At 40.7% G+C, this 16,640-nt stretch overlaps 1 protein-coding gene across 1 annotated transcript in view; it reads right to left on the minus strand.

The window, feature by feature from the left end:
* Window positions 1-218: 218 nt before the first annotated feature.
* The window catches only part of LOC134745960 (F-box/LRR-repeat protein 4), a 47,647-nt gene continuing 31,225 nt past the window's right edge, over window positions 219-16,640 (minus strand). Inside the window, exons 12-13 of the mRNA XM_063680109.1 lie at window positions 1,130-1,199; window positions 219-626 (exon numbers count right to left, since the gene is read on the minus strand). Of these exons, the coding sequence (XP_063536179.1) occupies window positions 516-626; window positions 1,130-1,199 (181 nt within the window). The 3' untranslated portion in view covers window positions 219-515. The remainder of the gene's footprint in view (window positions 627-1,129; window positions 1,200-16,640) is intronic.

Here is a 16,640-nt window from a genome sequence, read left to right on the forward strand (position 1 = left end):
ATGTTTAAGAAATTATTCTCGAATAAAATTTAGTTTTTGTGTGACCCGTACCTCGCATGTTATTTTAACTTGCTGTTATCTAAACAGGGGTTCTTAACCTTTTTTGTGTTCTCTTAAGGGGCCCACTGACTATCAGTCCGCCGGACGATATCGGCCTGTCAGTTAGAACAAAAACTTGACAGTTCCGAACAACTGACAGGCCGATATCGTCCGGCGGACTGTTAGTCAGTGGGCCCCTTTAGTAAACAATAGTAGATTGTATAACAAGGGCATAAAGCGATCCATTTTTATCCGAGGCGATTTATTAGTTTATTAATATAGTCGAGGATAAAAATGGACATTTATGCACGAGTTAGACACTGCTTTTCACTTTAAATGACAAAAAAAACTAACCAGATACAAAATGGACTCCTATTTCCCTAAAATCAAAAATATTACTTGCAACACCTACATAAAAATGAATAGATTTCCATAGTTTTCTTCATGAGCACGAACATCGGGCATACGGTGCAACATCATTCCAGACTCGGGGCCAGGAATAGAGGGTTTGGAGTAGCAGTCAATGTGGCGGATTGGAAGGACCGCTTTATGCTGACGTGGGGGTAACGCTCACGCCATTCTAGTACCTGGAATGTGGGAAAATAAGATTATATTACTATAAATGCCGGAAAATCGGAATTTGCTGGCAGAGTATGATACAGGGCCGAGCGCAGCGAGGACATTTAATTCGCACATTCGCCGGTAATGCCTATCCCGGCCAAAGTACGTTTTTCTCAAAAAATGTGAGGAAATTCCACCATATCCAATAATTAAACAAAAAAAAAACGGACAAGTGCGAATCGGACTCGCCTACCGAGGGTTCCGTACTTTTTAGTATTTGATGTTATAGCGGCAACAGAAATACATCATCTGTGATAATTTCCACTGTCTAGCTATCACGGTTCATGAGATACAGCCTGGTGACAGACAAACAGACGGACAGAGGAGTCTTAGTAATAGGGTCCCGTTTTTACCCTTTGGGTACGGAACCCTAACAAATGTTTTCTGTTCTGTATTACTATCATTGTAGTTTAAGTCAGTTCCGAAAATTTCTAGGAAGGAAGATTAAAAGGAAGATAAAATAGTTTACCTGAGACTCTTGTATTTGATCGCAGAAACTGACATCCAACAGCTTCAGCTCGTGACATTCTGCTAAGATCCTGTGAAGAAATATATTCTAATCAGAACACAATTTCAAACCGTCAAGTACTTCAGAATAATATTAAGATACCGATGCGTTCCTAATATCAGGTGTGGTGGTGTGGTTGCCCTAACATCCAGCAATTCCAACTGCGTCAGGTTTGGCAGCAGATTCCTAAGCTCCCTGTCGCACAAAATACAACTCCGTAGAACCCTACTTGTACTGAGATACTTACGCGTCACATATATCAAGTGTAACCGCTCTAACACCCAGCAAGTCCAGCTGCGTCAGCTTGGGCACCCTCGGCAGCAGGTTCCTAACCCCCTGTCTCACAAAATATAACTCCGTAGAACTCTACTTGTACTAAGATACTTACGCGTCATATATATCAGGTGTAACCGCCCTAACCCCCAGCAAGTCCAGCTGCGTCAGTAGTTAGTTTGTGCCGGTTCTAGCCCCTCCTCCTCCTCCCGTTCTAGACCAAAACTTTTCCGCTAGGGGGCGCCACTAGTTAGTTTGGCAAAGATCCGTCAGATGGCGCCACTAGTTAGTTTGGCAAAGATCCGCTAGATGGCGCCACTTGCTAGTTCCATAAAAGTCCGCCAGAGGCGCCACTAGTTAGTTCTAAAAATATCCGCTATGAAATGTATAGATGGCGCCACTTGTTAGTTCCGCAATGATCCCCGCTAGATGGCGCCACTGTGTATGTGTAAGAGCGCCTGTTGTTATTTTCATAGCAAATCCGTTAGATGGCGCCACTTGTGAGTTCCATAGAAATCCGCCAGAGGCGCCACTAGTTAGTTTGGCAAAGATCCGTGAGATGGCGCCACTTGTTAGTTCCGCAATGATCACCGCTAGATGGCGCCACTTTGTATGCGAGTTATCGATTCGCTTAATGGTTCTCGATGAAATGTATAGATGTCGCTAGAGTCAGTGGACGTGGAAGTTTTAGTTCCAAAAACATCCGCTACAAAAAGGTATAGATGAGCTGCCGTCCGAGTAGTTCTAAAAAAGTTCGCAGCTAGTTAGGCAAAGATCCGTTAGAGGAAGCTACGTTTCAAAAGTGCGCTAAGAAATGTATAGATGTCGCTAGAGTCAGTGGACGTGGAAGTTTTAGTTCCAAAAACATCCGCTACAAAAAGGTATAGATGAGCTGCCGTCCGAGTAGTTCTAAAAAAGTCCGCAGCTAGTTAGGCAAAGATCCGTTAGAGGAAGCTACGTTTCAAAAGTGCGCTAAGAAATGTATAGATGGCGCTCGCTAGCAGCACTGAGTACACTTTGTAAGCTAAGTTTATAAAGAAAAAAAAAAACAAAAAAGTGACGGGGTGGCGCATCCATGCACAGTGGCTAAGGTCGGATTCGAACCGGCGCTATTCTTTAGCTAACCGGGCTAACATCTCTCATTCATGATGATGAACCCTTAGGCCACCTCGTCACTGTATAACAGGTTCAAATTTCGAGACTATATGTGAGCAGCAGCAGCAGAATCATAGTAGGACTAGGCGTTGTGTGAAATTTGCAGCGAGTCCTACTGGAATGTCGGAATGTGGCATCACAGCAGTGACACGTGCAAATGAGGTATGCACCCAGACACCCCGCCCCCTACGCCCACTCAGCCGCGTACGCATTCCATGATTACGTCATGCGTCTAGACACCCGGCGCATGACGCAAGTTATTCTCTCGCCCAGTTGTTGTCGGCCAGCCAACCTCACGCCACGTCACGCAGTACGGTGTCGTTTGAGCTCGCGATTCGTAAACAATATTTTTATAAAACAGTCATCTTACTACCATATTCTACTACTACTACTATTCCAGTGTCACAACGAATATCGCGTTATAGTCAATAACGATGGATCTGCAAGCTTCATCACATGCCAAATGTAAGTTTTTATTTCAATTATATACAAGTTGTACTAACATGTTGAGTATTTAAACTCTGTTCTATGTAATTTGAAAATCTATCACTTTTACACTTGCTTACTTTTAATATAAATAATTACAATATTTTGTATTATATCTTCCCCAGCTGCAGCTGACACGACTGACGGTACCAACACCACCACCACCACCACCACTTGGTGCTGCCAGTGCTGGTTGTCCACCATTAAAACAGGCGGCGGCGGCGTCGGCGGCAGTGGCTGTAGCAGTTCCACTTCTCAATCGCCACCAGCAGCAGCAGCAGCAGCAGCAGCACAACCGATGACAACAACAACAAAAGCACAAGACGATGGGGCCATGTACTGCTGCGATACCGAGAGCGATACCAGCAGCAGCAGCAGCAGTGATGAAATGAAAATCAAGTGGCTAAAAGCGTTCGAGGACAATACTCTGATTAAAAGATGGCGCCTGCCCATGGCATTACACACATTTAGAGGGGAAGTAGCGAAATTGTTGAAACGTATATATTTCGAAGGTCACCATGCAGACGATTGTCATGTTTACTGGTTAATTGTAATGTGGTATGATTTAAACGATACAGTGGAAGAGATTGTGGAAGACGCTCAAATCAACTATCAAGACTGGATTGTGTTATTAGGCGGTGTTAAAGCGGAACTTTTTTCACGTGCAGTGTTCAATATGAAATCTTTTAATTGTTTGATCAATGTTATATTTTGTGTGGTAGGTCCGAACATAATAGCTTCCGGTGATTATGAATGTGTGTAAGAGTCCTCGTACAGATATAGATGTTTTTTTTCCCATTCTAATTGTTTAATTTTAAATTGCTAGCTCGCTGCGAATGTATAAATAGGTACTACACAATTATAAAATAAATATATATATATATATATATATATATATAGAGATGTTTTTATTGAATGAAACCTCATTGACTTAGAGTAGATAAATATTTATTGAGAAAAAAAAGAAAACTTAGACAATGTTATCTTTATCTATCCAACTCTTTTCATTTAAGCCGAGCCATTTTACATACACTTTATTTCCACGACGTTTCAAAACTTTTTCCACTAGATAAATGTCATTGTGTTTAGTTTTCTGCAACTCTTGTTCGTAGAAACATCCAGAGATGGGTTGGTGATTAGCGTCTTGAAGTAAATATGTCACTGGATTCGTAGTTTGCACTTTAGTTATTGTAAATATCTCCGTAGTCCAATTGCCTATGTAGCCTTTGGCGAAAGTGGATTTATATTTACTAATTCTCACATGTTGACCCACCTTGAACTTGGCACGAGGTTTGATTTTAATGTGATTGTAGACTTTATGTAACAACTGTTTAGAGTTGTTTTTATTCACACTCGCCGGCGCCATACCGATAGTGCGGTGCAGTTTGTTGTTGTAACAATATCCCACTTGGCTTATCAGTTGTAGCCATTTGTATGAACCATTCAAGCTAAATTGTTTCCAAATCCAATGTTTTAAGGTTCTAATTAGTCTTTCCACTATGGAAGCTTTCATCGCACTATAGGTAGAGTAGTGATTGATGTGATGACGATTCATGAGCAATTGAAATTTGACATTGAAAAACTCTTTCCCATCATCTGATTGAATATTCTTGGGCTTTCTGCCGACTTGACTCAAAATTCTGCTCATTGCCTTTGTAACATGTTCAGCGCTTTTAGATTTTAGCGGTTGCATCCAAGCGTACTTTGAAAAGGTATCAATACACACTAGAATGTATTTATAGTTGTTATTATACTTGGAGTACTTTTGCATATCAATTAGATCAATCTGCCACGTGTCATCGAGCCCCCTCTGAACGAATCGACGACGTGGAAATGTTTTTCTCGCATACTTATGTATCTCGTCTACTACTTGAGCTTTACTCATTTTTCTTCAATATAATACGCTTTCCTGGAAACGCTGCCGCTTCCGATGGTGTTTGTGGTTGTGGTGTAGCAATTCTTTGTGATAATTTTTCAAGCTTGAACCGTAAATCTTTTAAATCTTTAACATTTGCCTTTAGCTTTGCGTTTAAAAATACCACTTGTTCATCTAGTTCAGCTCTACATATGGCATCAGTTTTGAGAAAAGACTTGTGAATTCCCGCCACTCGTCTATTTTCAAAATTTACCAAATCTCGTTCCACTTTTATGTCGTCACGGATTGTAGATTCGCTACCCAAGTATTGTCCAAACTTGTTAAGAGGCATTGTGAAAGTGAACCATGGAGAGAGTCCTCATCCGTATTTATAACAAGGGGCGTGTACGTGTGGGGAGGCTTGGATACAAAACAGGTCTGTTTTATTAGATAACAGGTTTAAAAAAAAAAAAAACAGCCAACAGAAGAGGGTCAGTTTTCTTACTTTAAAACTATACCGCTCTCAGTCAGTTCCTCAACGATTGCATTGATCTCGTTCGAATGAGAGGTGTTGCCAGCACTCTGTGATGCTATCAAAAGCTGTAAACGACTCACCAGTTCGTTTGGATCATCCCAATAGATGTAATCAGTTTTCGGATAAAAAGTTTTAGTTGTTAATAAATCCCTTTTACCAGAGTTCAAACATCCACCTCCTTTATGTTTCTTTGATTCTTGTAGTTGTTTAATGTAGCGTTGATACTCTATCTCCACTCAATTGACCGTTTGGTGAGAATCCTCTACGATGAGCGTTTGTCATGTCTAAAATCTTATTGTAATCCTCTACATCTTTTCTCGAAACAATATGCTTGTTTGGTAGTCTTTTAAAGATGAGTTCCAACAGTCCAGGAGTCATGTTGAATCGTGCATGTTTAACATGTAACACGTCATCAATGATTTTAACTCGACTATTACCAATATGCATTTTATCATCCTCGAGATAAACACCAAATGGTATTTTTGGCGTTTTAATAAGATGTTTAATATATTTGTTTTGTAGATCATCAATACTACTATTATTACCACCACCACCTTCATCAGCGTCAATGTCAAGAGCCGACTTCATATCATCATCATCATTATCGCTACTCGTAAGCTCTTCATCTCCCTCTGTTTTTGTTCCATCATCTTTTTCTTCATCATCATCATCATCATTAAAATCATTCGAATCATAATCATCATCATCAGCAAACTGTTGTGTTTTTTTTAAAAGATTATTACTGTACTTGAGTAGTTTACTATTGGGCTCTTCGGTTTTGATTAGATATTTCCTTTTACGTGATCCTTGTGGTAATGGTGTGGAGGTATTTATCAAGGGAGGATGAGGATGATGAGGGTAATTCATTACTGTGGGTTTGGCATTGTCACCATTATCATTCTTATTATTACCCTTTGACTCTAAAGCTTTATTCATCAAAACATTGAGCGGTTTTGTAATTGGTTCAAAGGTTTGCGCTAGCGAAGTGTCGAGCGACGTCTTATCTGCTCGCAACGCTTTTACTTTTCTCTTTACACTCTCAATGGAGTCTACGAGTTTCCGTTTCAACTTTTTGTTACCAAACATGTCTTCTTCTTCTTCTTTTTTAGTACAAGTGCACCGTTGCTAATGTAAATTAATAGAGGTTCGTCCTCAGTAGCTGACCGCATAAAACTGATAATAAACCGGAGATGACACTAAATTTTATACAATAATGAAAACGTCAAATCCTTTACGATATCGACCCTTGTTAATGTCTCTCTCCTTGTCGATTGTTAAAAAAGTGTACTTTTTCTGCCAACACTCGCGACAAATTTCCTTAAACTTTTCCCAACTCATATCGGTGTTTACGTGATCGTCATAGGCATGTTTTAAATTCAACTCGTCCTGCTTGAATAGCAATATAAGATTGGCATTGTCACGTACCAACTGTTTAGGTATCCTACTATATGTCTGGCACAAGTAGAAACAATCCAACCAACGATGACGTCCCATTGCAAAGTACTGACGAATGGCATCTTGATCTTCCAAAGCCACATCATCAAATACAATGACGCTGTCCTCGGCGGCTTCTTCCGGTGGGACGACTTGACTCTTATCATTGTACGTGTGAAACGGCATGTCACCCGCCTGCTCTAAAACTTTACCCAGAAACTTGTATTTAGGTTGATTCAATGATTTCGAATACAGATACACATTATGAAACTTTACACCGTTCGGATGTAAGAGTAGAGACAACAAAACATTTGTCTTGCCACAATTGGAAGGTCCACAGATGAGACATCTAATGTTATTCGCCAGCAACGAGCCATGTTTAAAAGAGTTTTGATCATGTGCTTTTACATTGTCATCCAGCACAACACTCCAATCTTTAATAGCGAGTGACGTGTTTTGTTTTTTAAGCTTCATTTCAGTGTGATGTACCAAATCGTAAGGACGTGTATTTTATACACATTCACATGTCCAAAAGTATAAAAATTATATAGATATATATAGGCATACTTTATAATCACCGGCACAGTCAAGTAGTGATACTTGAGATGATAACACACATTGGTGGGGTTAGTGTTAAACATAATCCCAAACGACGTAGACGACAGCAACCTCATAATAGCTGTAGCGGTGGTGGTATAATAAATAGTTTAATTAATAATCTACCATTTGAAGTGCACATACCCGGTTACAATTATTGCGGTCCCGGTACTAGATTGAAGGAGAGATTGGCTCGCAACGATCCTGGTGTGAATCCGCTTGACGAAGCTTGTAAATTACACGATATAGCCTACTCGCGTGACAAGACATTGGAGGGACGACATCAAGCAGATTTACTATTGGCCAAAGCTGCTAAAAATCGTTGGCTTGGTGGCCACAATCGTCCAATTGGTGAACGTATTGCCGCGTTGGCGGTAGATAAGATTATGAAGTATAAAGTTAAACACGGTATGGGCATGATTCCCATATCAAAAGTCATAAAAGCAAGTCGTGATGCTGTAAAGAAACACATTGCGAAAAAGAAGGATACAACTACTAATACACTACTCAAAGTGGGTGTAAAAGCGGCAAAACATTTTGTTAAAGGAAAGATTGTCAAGGGACAACACAAACAGCGAGTCATCCCGATACCCAAGAGAGGCGGTTTCCTGCCAGCTTTGATACCGCTACTGGGTGCTTTAGCCGCCACGGGAACTTTGGCCGGTGGTGTTACCACTGTTGCTAAAAATATTTATGAAATGGTAAAGAGCAGAAATAATAATAATAATAATACCGAAAGCAAGATTGTCGGTAGAGGTTTATATTTAGCACCTTATAAACGTGGAATGGGACTCTACATTACACCGGCTAATGGAGGCGATGAAAAAAAAAAAACAAGAAATTAAATTTACCCCCAATGGGTAAAGCTCTCACCGATGTGGACATTGTGAGATTTGAACGTAGAGTGAAAATCCCCTACTTTAGAGGTGTTTTCATGCGAGATAATCTCCCAAAGAAACCTCACTATTATGAAACTGGTATTATCAATTTGGACTCTCAGCGGGGTGAAGGTACGCATTGGTGTGCCTATGCGAAAAAGGGTGATTATTGTCTATATTTTGATAGCTTTGGTGATTTGAGGCCACCTCGAGAGTTTATTGATTATATAAATGATGTCAAACAACAACAACAACGCAACGTGCGAATAGAGTATAATTACAATCGATTGCAGAAATTTAATACTGTAAATTGTGGACACTTGTGTTTGGATTTCCTATATACCAATGCTAAGCGTTTGTTTTAAATAAATATCATGAGCATTACATGTGTAGTTTCATTCTTACATTAAACGTGGTAGACGTCAGCAGGTATCATCATCATCATGTCTATGACATCATTCACAATTAGTGTGAGCGGTAACGAGCCTGTGTTGAATGTAGACTTTCAACCGGCTCTAGAATTGGACATTGATGGTTTTTACGAGTGTGCTCTCGTGTACTTTAAGACTTTCAACACTATTCCCAATGTTGATAAGAGCAATAATCTGTTTCACTATGGGGATGATATAATCGCAATTCCTGAAGGTTCATACGAGCTCTCCAGCATAATACACTTGTTGAAGGAGGAAATGTCAAAGAGGACTAAAGGGTCAGAGGGTGAAGGAATGGTGGCAGTGGCAGACATCTTGGTAAATAACAATACCTCCAAATGTATGATTTTCTCGCCAAAGTATGATATTCACTTTGACAAACCAAACAGCATAGGGTCACTGTTTGGTTATTCACCGAAAAAGCTCAAAGCAAAAACTGCACATTGGTCGGATAAAACAATTAACATAATCATAACAAACACTATAAGAATAGAGTGCAACATTGTGGAGGGCTCATTCGTAAACAACAAGCCGTCACATGTTTTACACGAGTTTTCACCTGACGTCCCGCCCGGCTATCAAATTATTGAACAACCCACCAACATTATATATCTGCCTGTCAAGAAGAGTAACATTCGCATACAAAACATTGGTTTGCGCATTGTAAACGAGCACGGTGATACGGTGAATTTTCGAGGTGAAAGCATTGCACTTCGTTTGCATATTCGTAAAAAGTAAAATGATTATTCATAACAATAAAAGCCCTGGTAACAACACCTCTACAATTAGTCGAGATCTTGCTCTCGTTGAGAGAACTACTACTCTTCGTCCTCATCGTCATCGTCGTATTAACAAGAGACAGCTGCACCAGTCACTACAGAAACAACAACAACAGCCGAAGAAATTGACTAGAGAAAACAGTGCATTTTTACAGAGTATCGGTTTCAAAGTATGTCCTCGTCATCTATATTAGACATTGGTGAGAAGGTGTTATTCGACGATAGTATAGAAAGTATAGAATTTCACCCATACACTCCGTATAATGACTCTTTCAAAAATAACGACAACATCCACATTTGTATCAACCGTCAAGATCTAATTCTACTGCCGAGTCAGAGTCAAATATTAGTGGAGGGCACAGTGGAGAAAGGATGTCTACTGGTGAACAATGGTGCTGCATTTTTATTTCAAGACATTCGTTATGAATTGAACGGTGTGGAGATTGATCAAGCGAGAAACTGCGGTATCACGTCCACCATGAAGGGACTAGTCTCCTACACCAAGGAAATGGATCATAGTCTTCAGACGGCGGGGTGGGAAGTTGGCGCCAAAAAGATACATGACAAGTTTACTGTAACTATACCACTATCTCATATCTTGGGTTTCGCCGAGGACTATAAGAAGGTTATAATGAATGGGAAACACGAGTTGATATTGAATCGCGCCAGTACAGATGTAAACTGTTTAGATTTAGCAGCCGTTGATGCCAACACGGTACCGCAACCGCCGGTTCCAAATGGTGAGATTGAAATCACCCGTGTCACATGGAGGATGCCTGTCATAAAAGTATCAGACAAGGAGAAACTGCGCTTAATGTCGTATGTTGAGAGAAGCATACCGGTTCAGATAGCGTTCCGCACGTGGGAGCTGTATGAATACCCCATACTACCTGCCTCAGAACGTCATATTTGGTGCATCAAGACGAGTACTCAGCTGGAGAAACCTCGCTATCTCATTGTTGGTTTCCAAACGGCTCGTAGGAACGACAAGAGCAAAGATATGAGTATATTCGACCATTGTAATCTCACCAATTGCAGGGCGTATTTGAACGCACAGTATTATCCATACGATTCCTTTTCGGCTGAATTTAAAACAAACAACTATGTGCTTTTATATGACGCATTTACCAATTTCCAACTATCCTACTACAACCGTGATCATACCAGCCCCCAAGTAAATTATGCTCATTACAAGACACAATCTCCATTGGTAGTCATCGACACGTCAAGACAGTGTGACAGCTTCAACTCGGGAGCTGGGGCTATTGATATTAAATTGGAAATGGAGTTTAAAGGGAACGTGCCGGCTAACACCACGGCATACTGTCTCATTATCAGTGATTCACTGTTTGAGTACAACGCACTCACCAGTACCACGCGTAAAATCATTCAGTAGACCATTGACCGTCTTCACTTGTAAACGTGTCTTGGAGCTTTAAAAAAATAATAATTAAAAAAATGAATTATTCAAACATTTTTTCACCTTCTTACACACCGTCAATTGATTGTTCCGGTGCTGCTGCTGCTGCTGCTAATGTTGTTGGTTTCGGTTGCTGTGAGCTGAGCAAGAGTGTCTACAATCTTAAACGCTGTCCTGCTGATGCAAGTGCTCTGATTGAAAATATCCATGTATACTTAAAGTTGCAGTTTATTGAAGCTAAAATCAGATTAGATACCTGTGTCAGTTTTAATGGACAATATGAACTCACCTGTGAAGAATGGAATGCAATGTTTGCGGAAAAAGTTGATGTAATTGGAAACTACTTTCATAACCCAATGAGTGTTTCACCAGAGCTGCTTCAGTGCGATCGTCTTCGGATGTGTATCTCTCCAGTACCGTTGCTTTTACTCACATGTGACGGTGACGATGATGATGAATCTATGACAAACTCACACCCCTTGGTGATTAACCACATGGAATGGAGTCTTATCGAATGTGTTATGGAGTGTATTAACGCACGTATCGGATACTTGAACAAGATAAAGTCTACATATGAGAACCGTCTCAACTTTTTCAAAAAGCATTTCAAGATATATTACCCCACCAATATTCAGCAGGCACGCAATATTATAAGTAGTTTGTGCAACGTAAACGATATTGTCGACTCTGAAATAAAGTGTTATGCAGCCGATATTTTGTGTAATACCTATATTTTCATTGAATAGATTAAAGATTGATGAAAATAAAAAGTATCAATAACTAACCAATTTTTTTATTTTAACATAAACCCTTATTATTCTTTAAGCAAAAAAAAAATGCAGTCTCTTCTTTGACTTGTCTTTGATTGATGATGCAATAATCACAATAATAATAATATGTGCGTGGGCGGCACCCGCCGTCCTGCACCTGCCGTCGCGACATTTGTGTGTGTGTGTGTGTGTGTGTGTGTGTATGTGAGTGTACCAGGCAGTGCCAGCGCACCTCACCGCCGCATTCCTGAGTTACGTCATCTTTCTAGACACTTCCACGTCCCCCGCTCCCCGCGCCCCGCAGACGCACGCCCAGTTGCCTGCGAGTCAGCCGTCACGTGGCACGCCCCGTACCTCGTAAATAATTTCCAGCTAATAATAATTTCGTCAGTCTGAGTGTATGTAGATGTGTAAAAAGTAAACATGGTCATTGTTTGTGAATATTGTAACCAAAACTTTACTCGGAAAGATAACATGCTTCGACATGTGGTTTACTGTAAGAAACATTTAAAGTCGGATAAGTCAGCGTGTTCTAAACGTGATAAGACCTTTCCAAAGCAAGATATACCTGCCAAATGTGAAAATTCATATCAGCGGTTGGGGGAGAAACGCAGTCGAGTTAGCGATGAAGAGCTACCACTACGAGCTAAAGATGACGCATCAACCTCCAAAAAGCGAAAATGTGATATATGTGAAACAGATGTCACGTCATTACATAATCACCTGAAGAGTGCAATGCATAAACAGAGTCTAAAATGTGAGATGTATGATGGAGATACGGAAATAGTAACATCCGCTTTCAAGAGCCGGATAATCTCATATAGACTGTTTTCGAAGGATGAATATCTCACTCCTGAAGATTTCATGGAGAGTGTACGCCTGCGAGTTATTAACCTTATAGAGGAGAACATTTCTAGGGTTAAGAGCGCTGTTAAGGTGAATTTAGAACTCTTCGGACGATACAGTAAATGGATAAAGGTTAATGATAATGATCAGGAGGTGGAGGAGGTGAAATCTTTCAATACTAAGAATAAAGTGATTTCATTAGATGCTAGCAAAATAAATAAAATATATCAATCGTTTATGGAGGAGATCCGAGTCAAGGCTGAAGACTTTCAAGAACGTGACAGTGGGTGGGCTATAAGTAAAGTGCTGCATCTAGAAGTGAATATTAATAAGTATCAACCCTTGCAAGGATCATCGTACATCCCCCTTCCAAAGTGGGTGCAAGCGAGGAAGGCCTGTATTAATGTTAAAAATGATGATAACGCATGCTTTGCGTGGGCCGTTGTTAGTGCTCTCTACCCTGGTGATAAACATGTGGATCGCCCCACATCATATCCCCACTATAAGGAGATACTAAACCTTGAAGGAGTGTCTTTTCCCATGTCATTGAGTGGGATTAAACGTTTTGAAGTATTGAATAATATAAGTGTAAACGTATTTGAAATCATTGAGGAGTCAATAGCGGGACCTGTGTATCATTCGAAAAAACGACGCGACCGTCATATAAATATGCTTATAATCGAAGATGGTGAGAAGAAACACTTCTGTTGGATAAAAAATTTAAGTAGATTGATAAGCGCGCAGCTTTCAAGACATCATCATAAGATGTGGTTTTGTGATGGATGTCTCTTACCTTTTTCTAATGAAATTAAATTCAAGCAGCATATAAAACATGACTGTTCCCATGTTAAAACAATTATACCAAATGATGGGGATAATATATTAAAGTTTAAAAACTTTCGAAATCAATTACGAGCACCAGTTGTCGTGTATGCTGATTTCGAGGCTTTACTAAAGCCTATAATACCTACATGCTTGCCGTCTCAATCTTCCTCATATACTCTAGACTATCAGTCACATGAACCGTATAGCTTTGGTTATTTTATTAAATGCTCATATGATGAATCAAAATCGAAATATGTAACATTTCGCGGTGAGGACTGTGCGAAAGAGTTTATTAAATCATTAGAGACAGAGTTAGTGCCATTTGTAAACAAGATTAATACTATAGAACCAATGCGTTCTCTTACACGAGAGCAGCAGGTAGAATTCCAATCTGTTATAAACTGTCATATTTGTGGGGGTGTGTTAGGAGATGATAGGGTACGTGATCATTGTCACCTCACAGGTGAGTTTAGGGGCGCTGCACATTCTAACTGCAACTTAAATTATAAGATTATTAACGCAATCCCCATAGTGATGCATAATTTCAGTGGGTATGACTCACACTTTATAATTAAATCATTGAAAAAGTATGATAATGTTAATGTTATACCTCAGAATAAAGAGAAATTTATATCACTTAGTTTAAAGAGTGAGGTTCTAAAGTTAGATCTTAGGTTTATAGACTCTTTTAGATTCATGGCATCCTCATTGGATACATTAGTGCAAAACCTTCCAAAAAATCAATTTAGCATTATCACCTCGCATTTCCCTCATGATAAAATAGATTTACTAACGCGCAAGGGGGTTTTCCCATATGAGTATGTACGAGGGTGGGTCCAGCTTGAGGAAACTTCACTACCTCCTGTGACTGCCTTCTATAACAGCCTCGCCAGCTCCCCCATTTCCGATGAGGATTACCAATATGCCCGAGATGTTTGGGATGCCTTCAATATCGGAACTCTGGGGGAGTATAGTGACCACTACCTTAAGACCGACGTCATGTTATTGGCAGAAGTTTTTGAGAACTTCCGTGATGTTTGTCTTAAGACGTATAAGCTTGACCCGGCTCATTATTATACCGCCCCCGGACTCAGCTGGGACTCTATGCTAAAGCATACTAAAATCGAGTTAGAACTACTTACTGACATATCTATGATAAAATTCATTTCATCTGGAATACGAGGGGGGCTGTCAGTGTTGTGGGAAATATGCAGTAGTAAATAATAAATATATGAAAAATTATGATTCGGATAAACCTTCCAATTACGTCGTTTATTTAGATGCTAATAATTTATATGGATGGGCTATGTCCCAGTATTTGCCTACAGGAAGTTTTCGCTGGCTGTCTCAAGAGGAAATCATCAGTTTCGATATGAGTACATTATGTCCTGAAAATGATAAGGGTTACTTTTTTGAAGTAGATTTAGAGTATCCTACGAGCTTGCATGATTTACACAACGACCTCCCGTTTTGTCTTGAAAATAAGGTTCCATCGATAGGTATGAGTAAAACAAAGAAATTATTAGCTACACTAGAAGATAAAAGCAATTATAAAATTCATTATATAAATCTGCTACAGGCTATAAGACATGGATTGAAAGTAAAAAAAATTCACCGCATCCTCGAGTTTACTCAACGTCCATGGCTTAAATCGTACATTGATCTCAATACAGATAAAAGAATACAGTCTAGAAACAAGTTTGAGAAAGACTTTTATAAATTATTGAACAATGCAGTCTTTGGTAAAACTATGGAAAACGTTGAAAAACGACAGGATGTTAGAGTTGTTAGTGCTTGGGAGAGTCAAGGAAGACGGTTAGGTGCGCGCGCTCTAATCGGTCGTCTTAATTTTCATAGCTCATGCATAATCAGTGATGATATCTCGATAATACAAATGACTAGAAATAGTATAAAGTATGATAAGCCTATATATGTAGGGTTTACAGTCTTAGAACTAAGTAAAACCCATATGTATGATTTCCATTATAATTACATGCCCGTGTGGTGCCGGGTAAGAATAGCACCACCCCCCCTCTCTTTCCGTGGGTGTCGTAAGAGGCGACTGAAGGAAATCCGGTGGATGGGCAGCAGCGTCCTCCGAGAACTACCTCTATCAAACTGCGGTCGCCAACCCGCCTGCCAAGCGTGGCGACTACGGCAATCCCCCCCAAGGGATAAAAACAAAAAACAAAATAATGCAGACACAAATAAAACCCAGACCCCTAGTCCCCGGCAGCCCCGCTATTCCTGGCTCCGGTAGCGGCCAGGGTAATGGCGGGGCAGGGGGTGCTACAGTGAATCACCGGCAGAGGCCCGGCTACCATAACCGACGACCCTTGGCCCTGGCAACATACAACTGCCGTACGCTGCGGACCGACGAAAAGTTATTAGAACTGGAGGAAGAATTAAGCAGGTTACGTTGGGGAATCATAGGGTTATCGGAAGTCCGTAGAGAGGGGGAGGACATGATAACTCTGAATTCCGGCAACTTGCTCTATTTCCGGGAGGGCGAACAACGGTCCCAGGGAGGTGTCGGGTTTATCGTCCACAAGTCCCTCGTAAACAACGTGGTGAAGATCGAGAGTGTGTCGAACAGGGTAGCGTGCCTTGTACTCAGAATGACCCAACGTTATTCGTTGAAGGTCATACAAGTCTACGCACCGACCTCGACACACTCCGACGATGAGGTGGAGGCTATGTATGAGGATATCTCCAGAGCCATGCATAGCTCCAAAACTCACTTCACAGTTGTTATGGGGGACTTCAACGCTAAGCTGGGCAAACGAGACGGTGAAGAGCTGAGAGTGGGGCAATTTGGAGTGGGGCGTAGGAATCACCGGGGCCACCTACTGGCTGGTTTCATGGAGAAGGAAGGACTCTATATGATGAACTCCTTCTTCAGGAAACGTGAGCACAGGAAGTGGACCTGGGTGAGCCCTGACGGTGCAACAAGGAATGAGATCGACTTTATCATGTCGACGAAGAAGCAAATATTCAGTGATGTTTCTGTGATCAATTCGGTCAAAACCGGGAGCGATCACCGTATGGTAAGAGGCACACTGAATATTCAATTTAGGCTTGAGAGATCTCGACTGATAAAGTCTACGCTCCGCCCTGCACCGGCCCAGCTCCAAAACCCCGAGAGCTTCCAGCTCGAACTTCAAAACCGGTTCGAATGCCTAGCTGGC

The sequence above is a fragment of the Cydia strobilella genome, chromosome 12 (genome assembly GCF_947568885.1).
Source record: "Cydia strobilella chromosome 12, ilCydStro3.1, whole genome shotgun sequence".
NCBI lineage: Eukaryota > Metazoa > Arthropoda > Insecta > Lepidoptera > Tortricidae > Cydia > Cydia strobilella.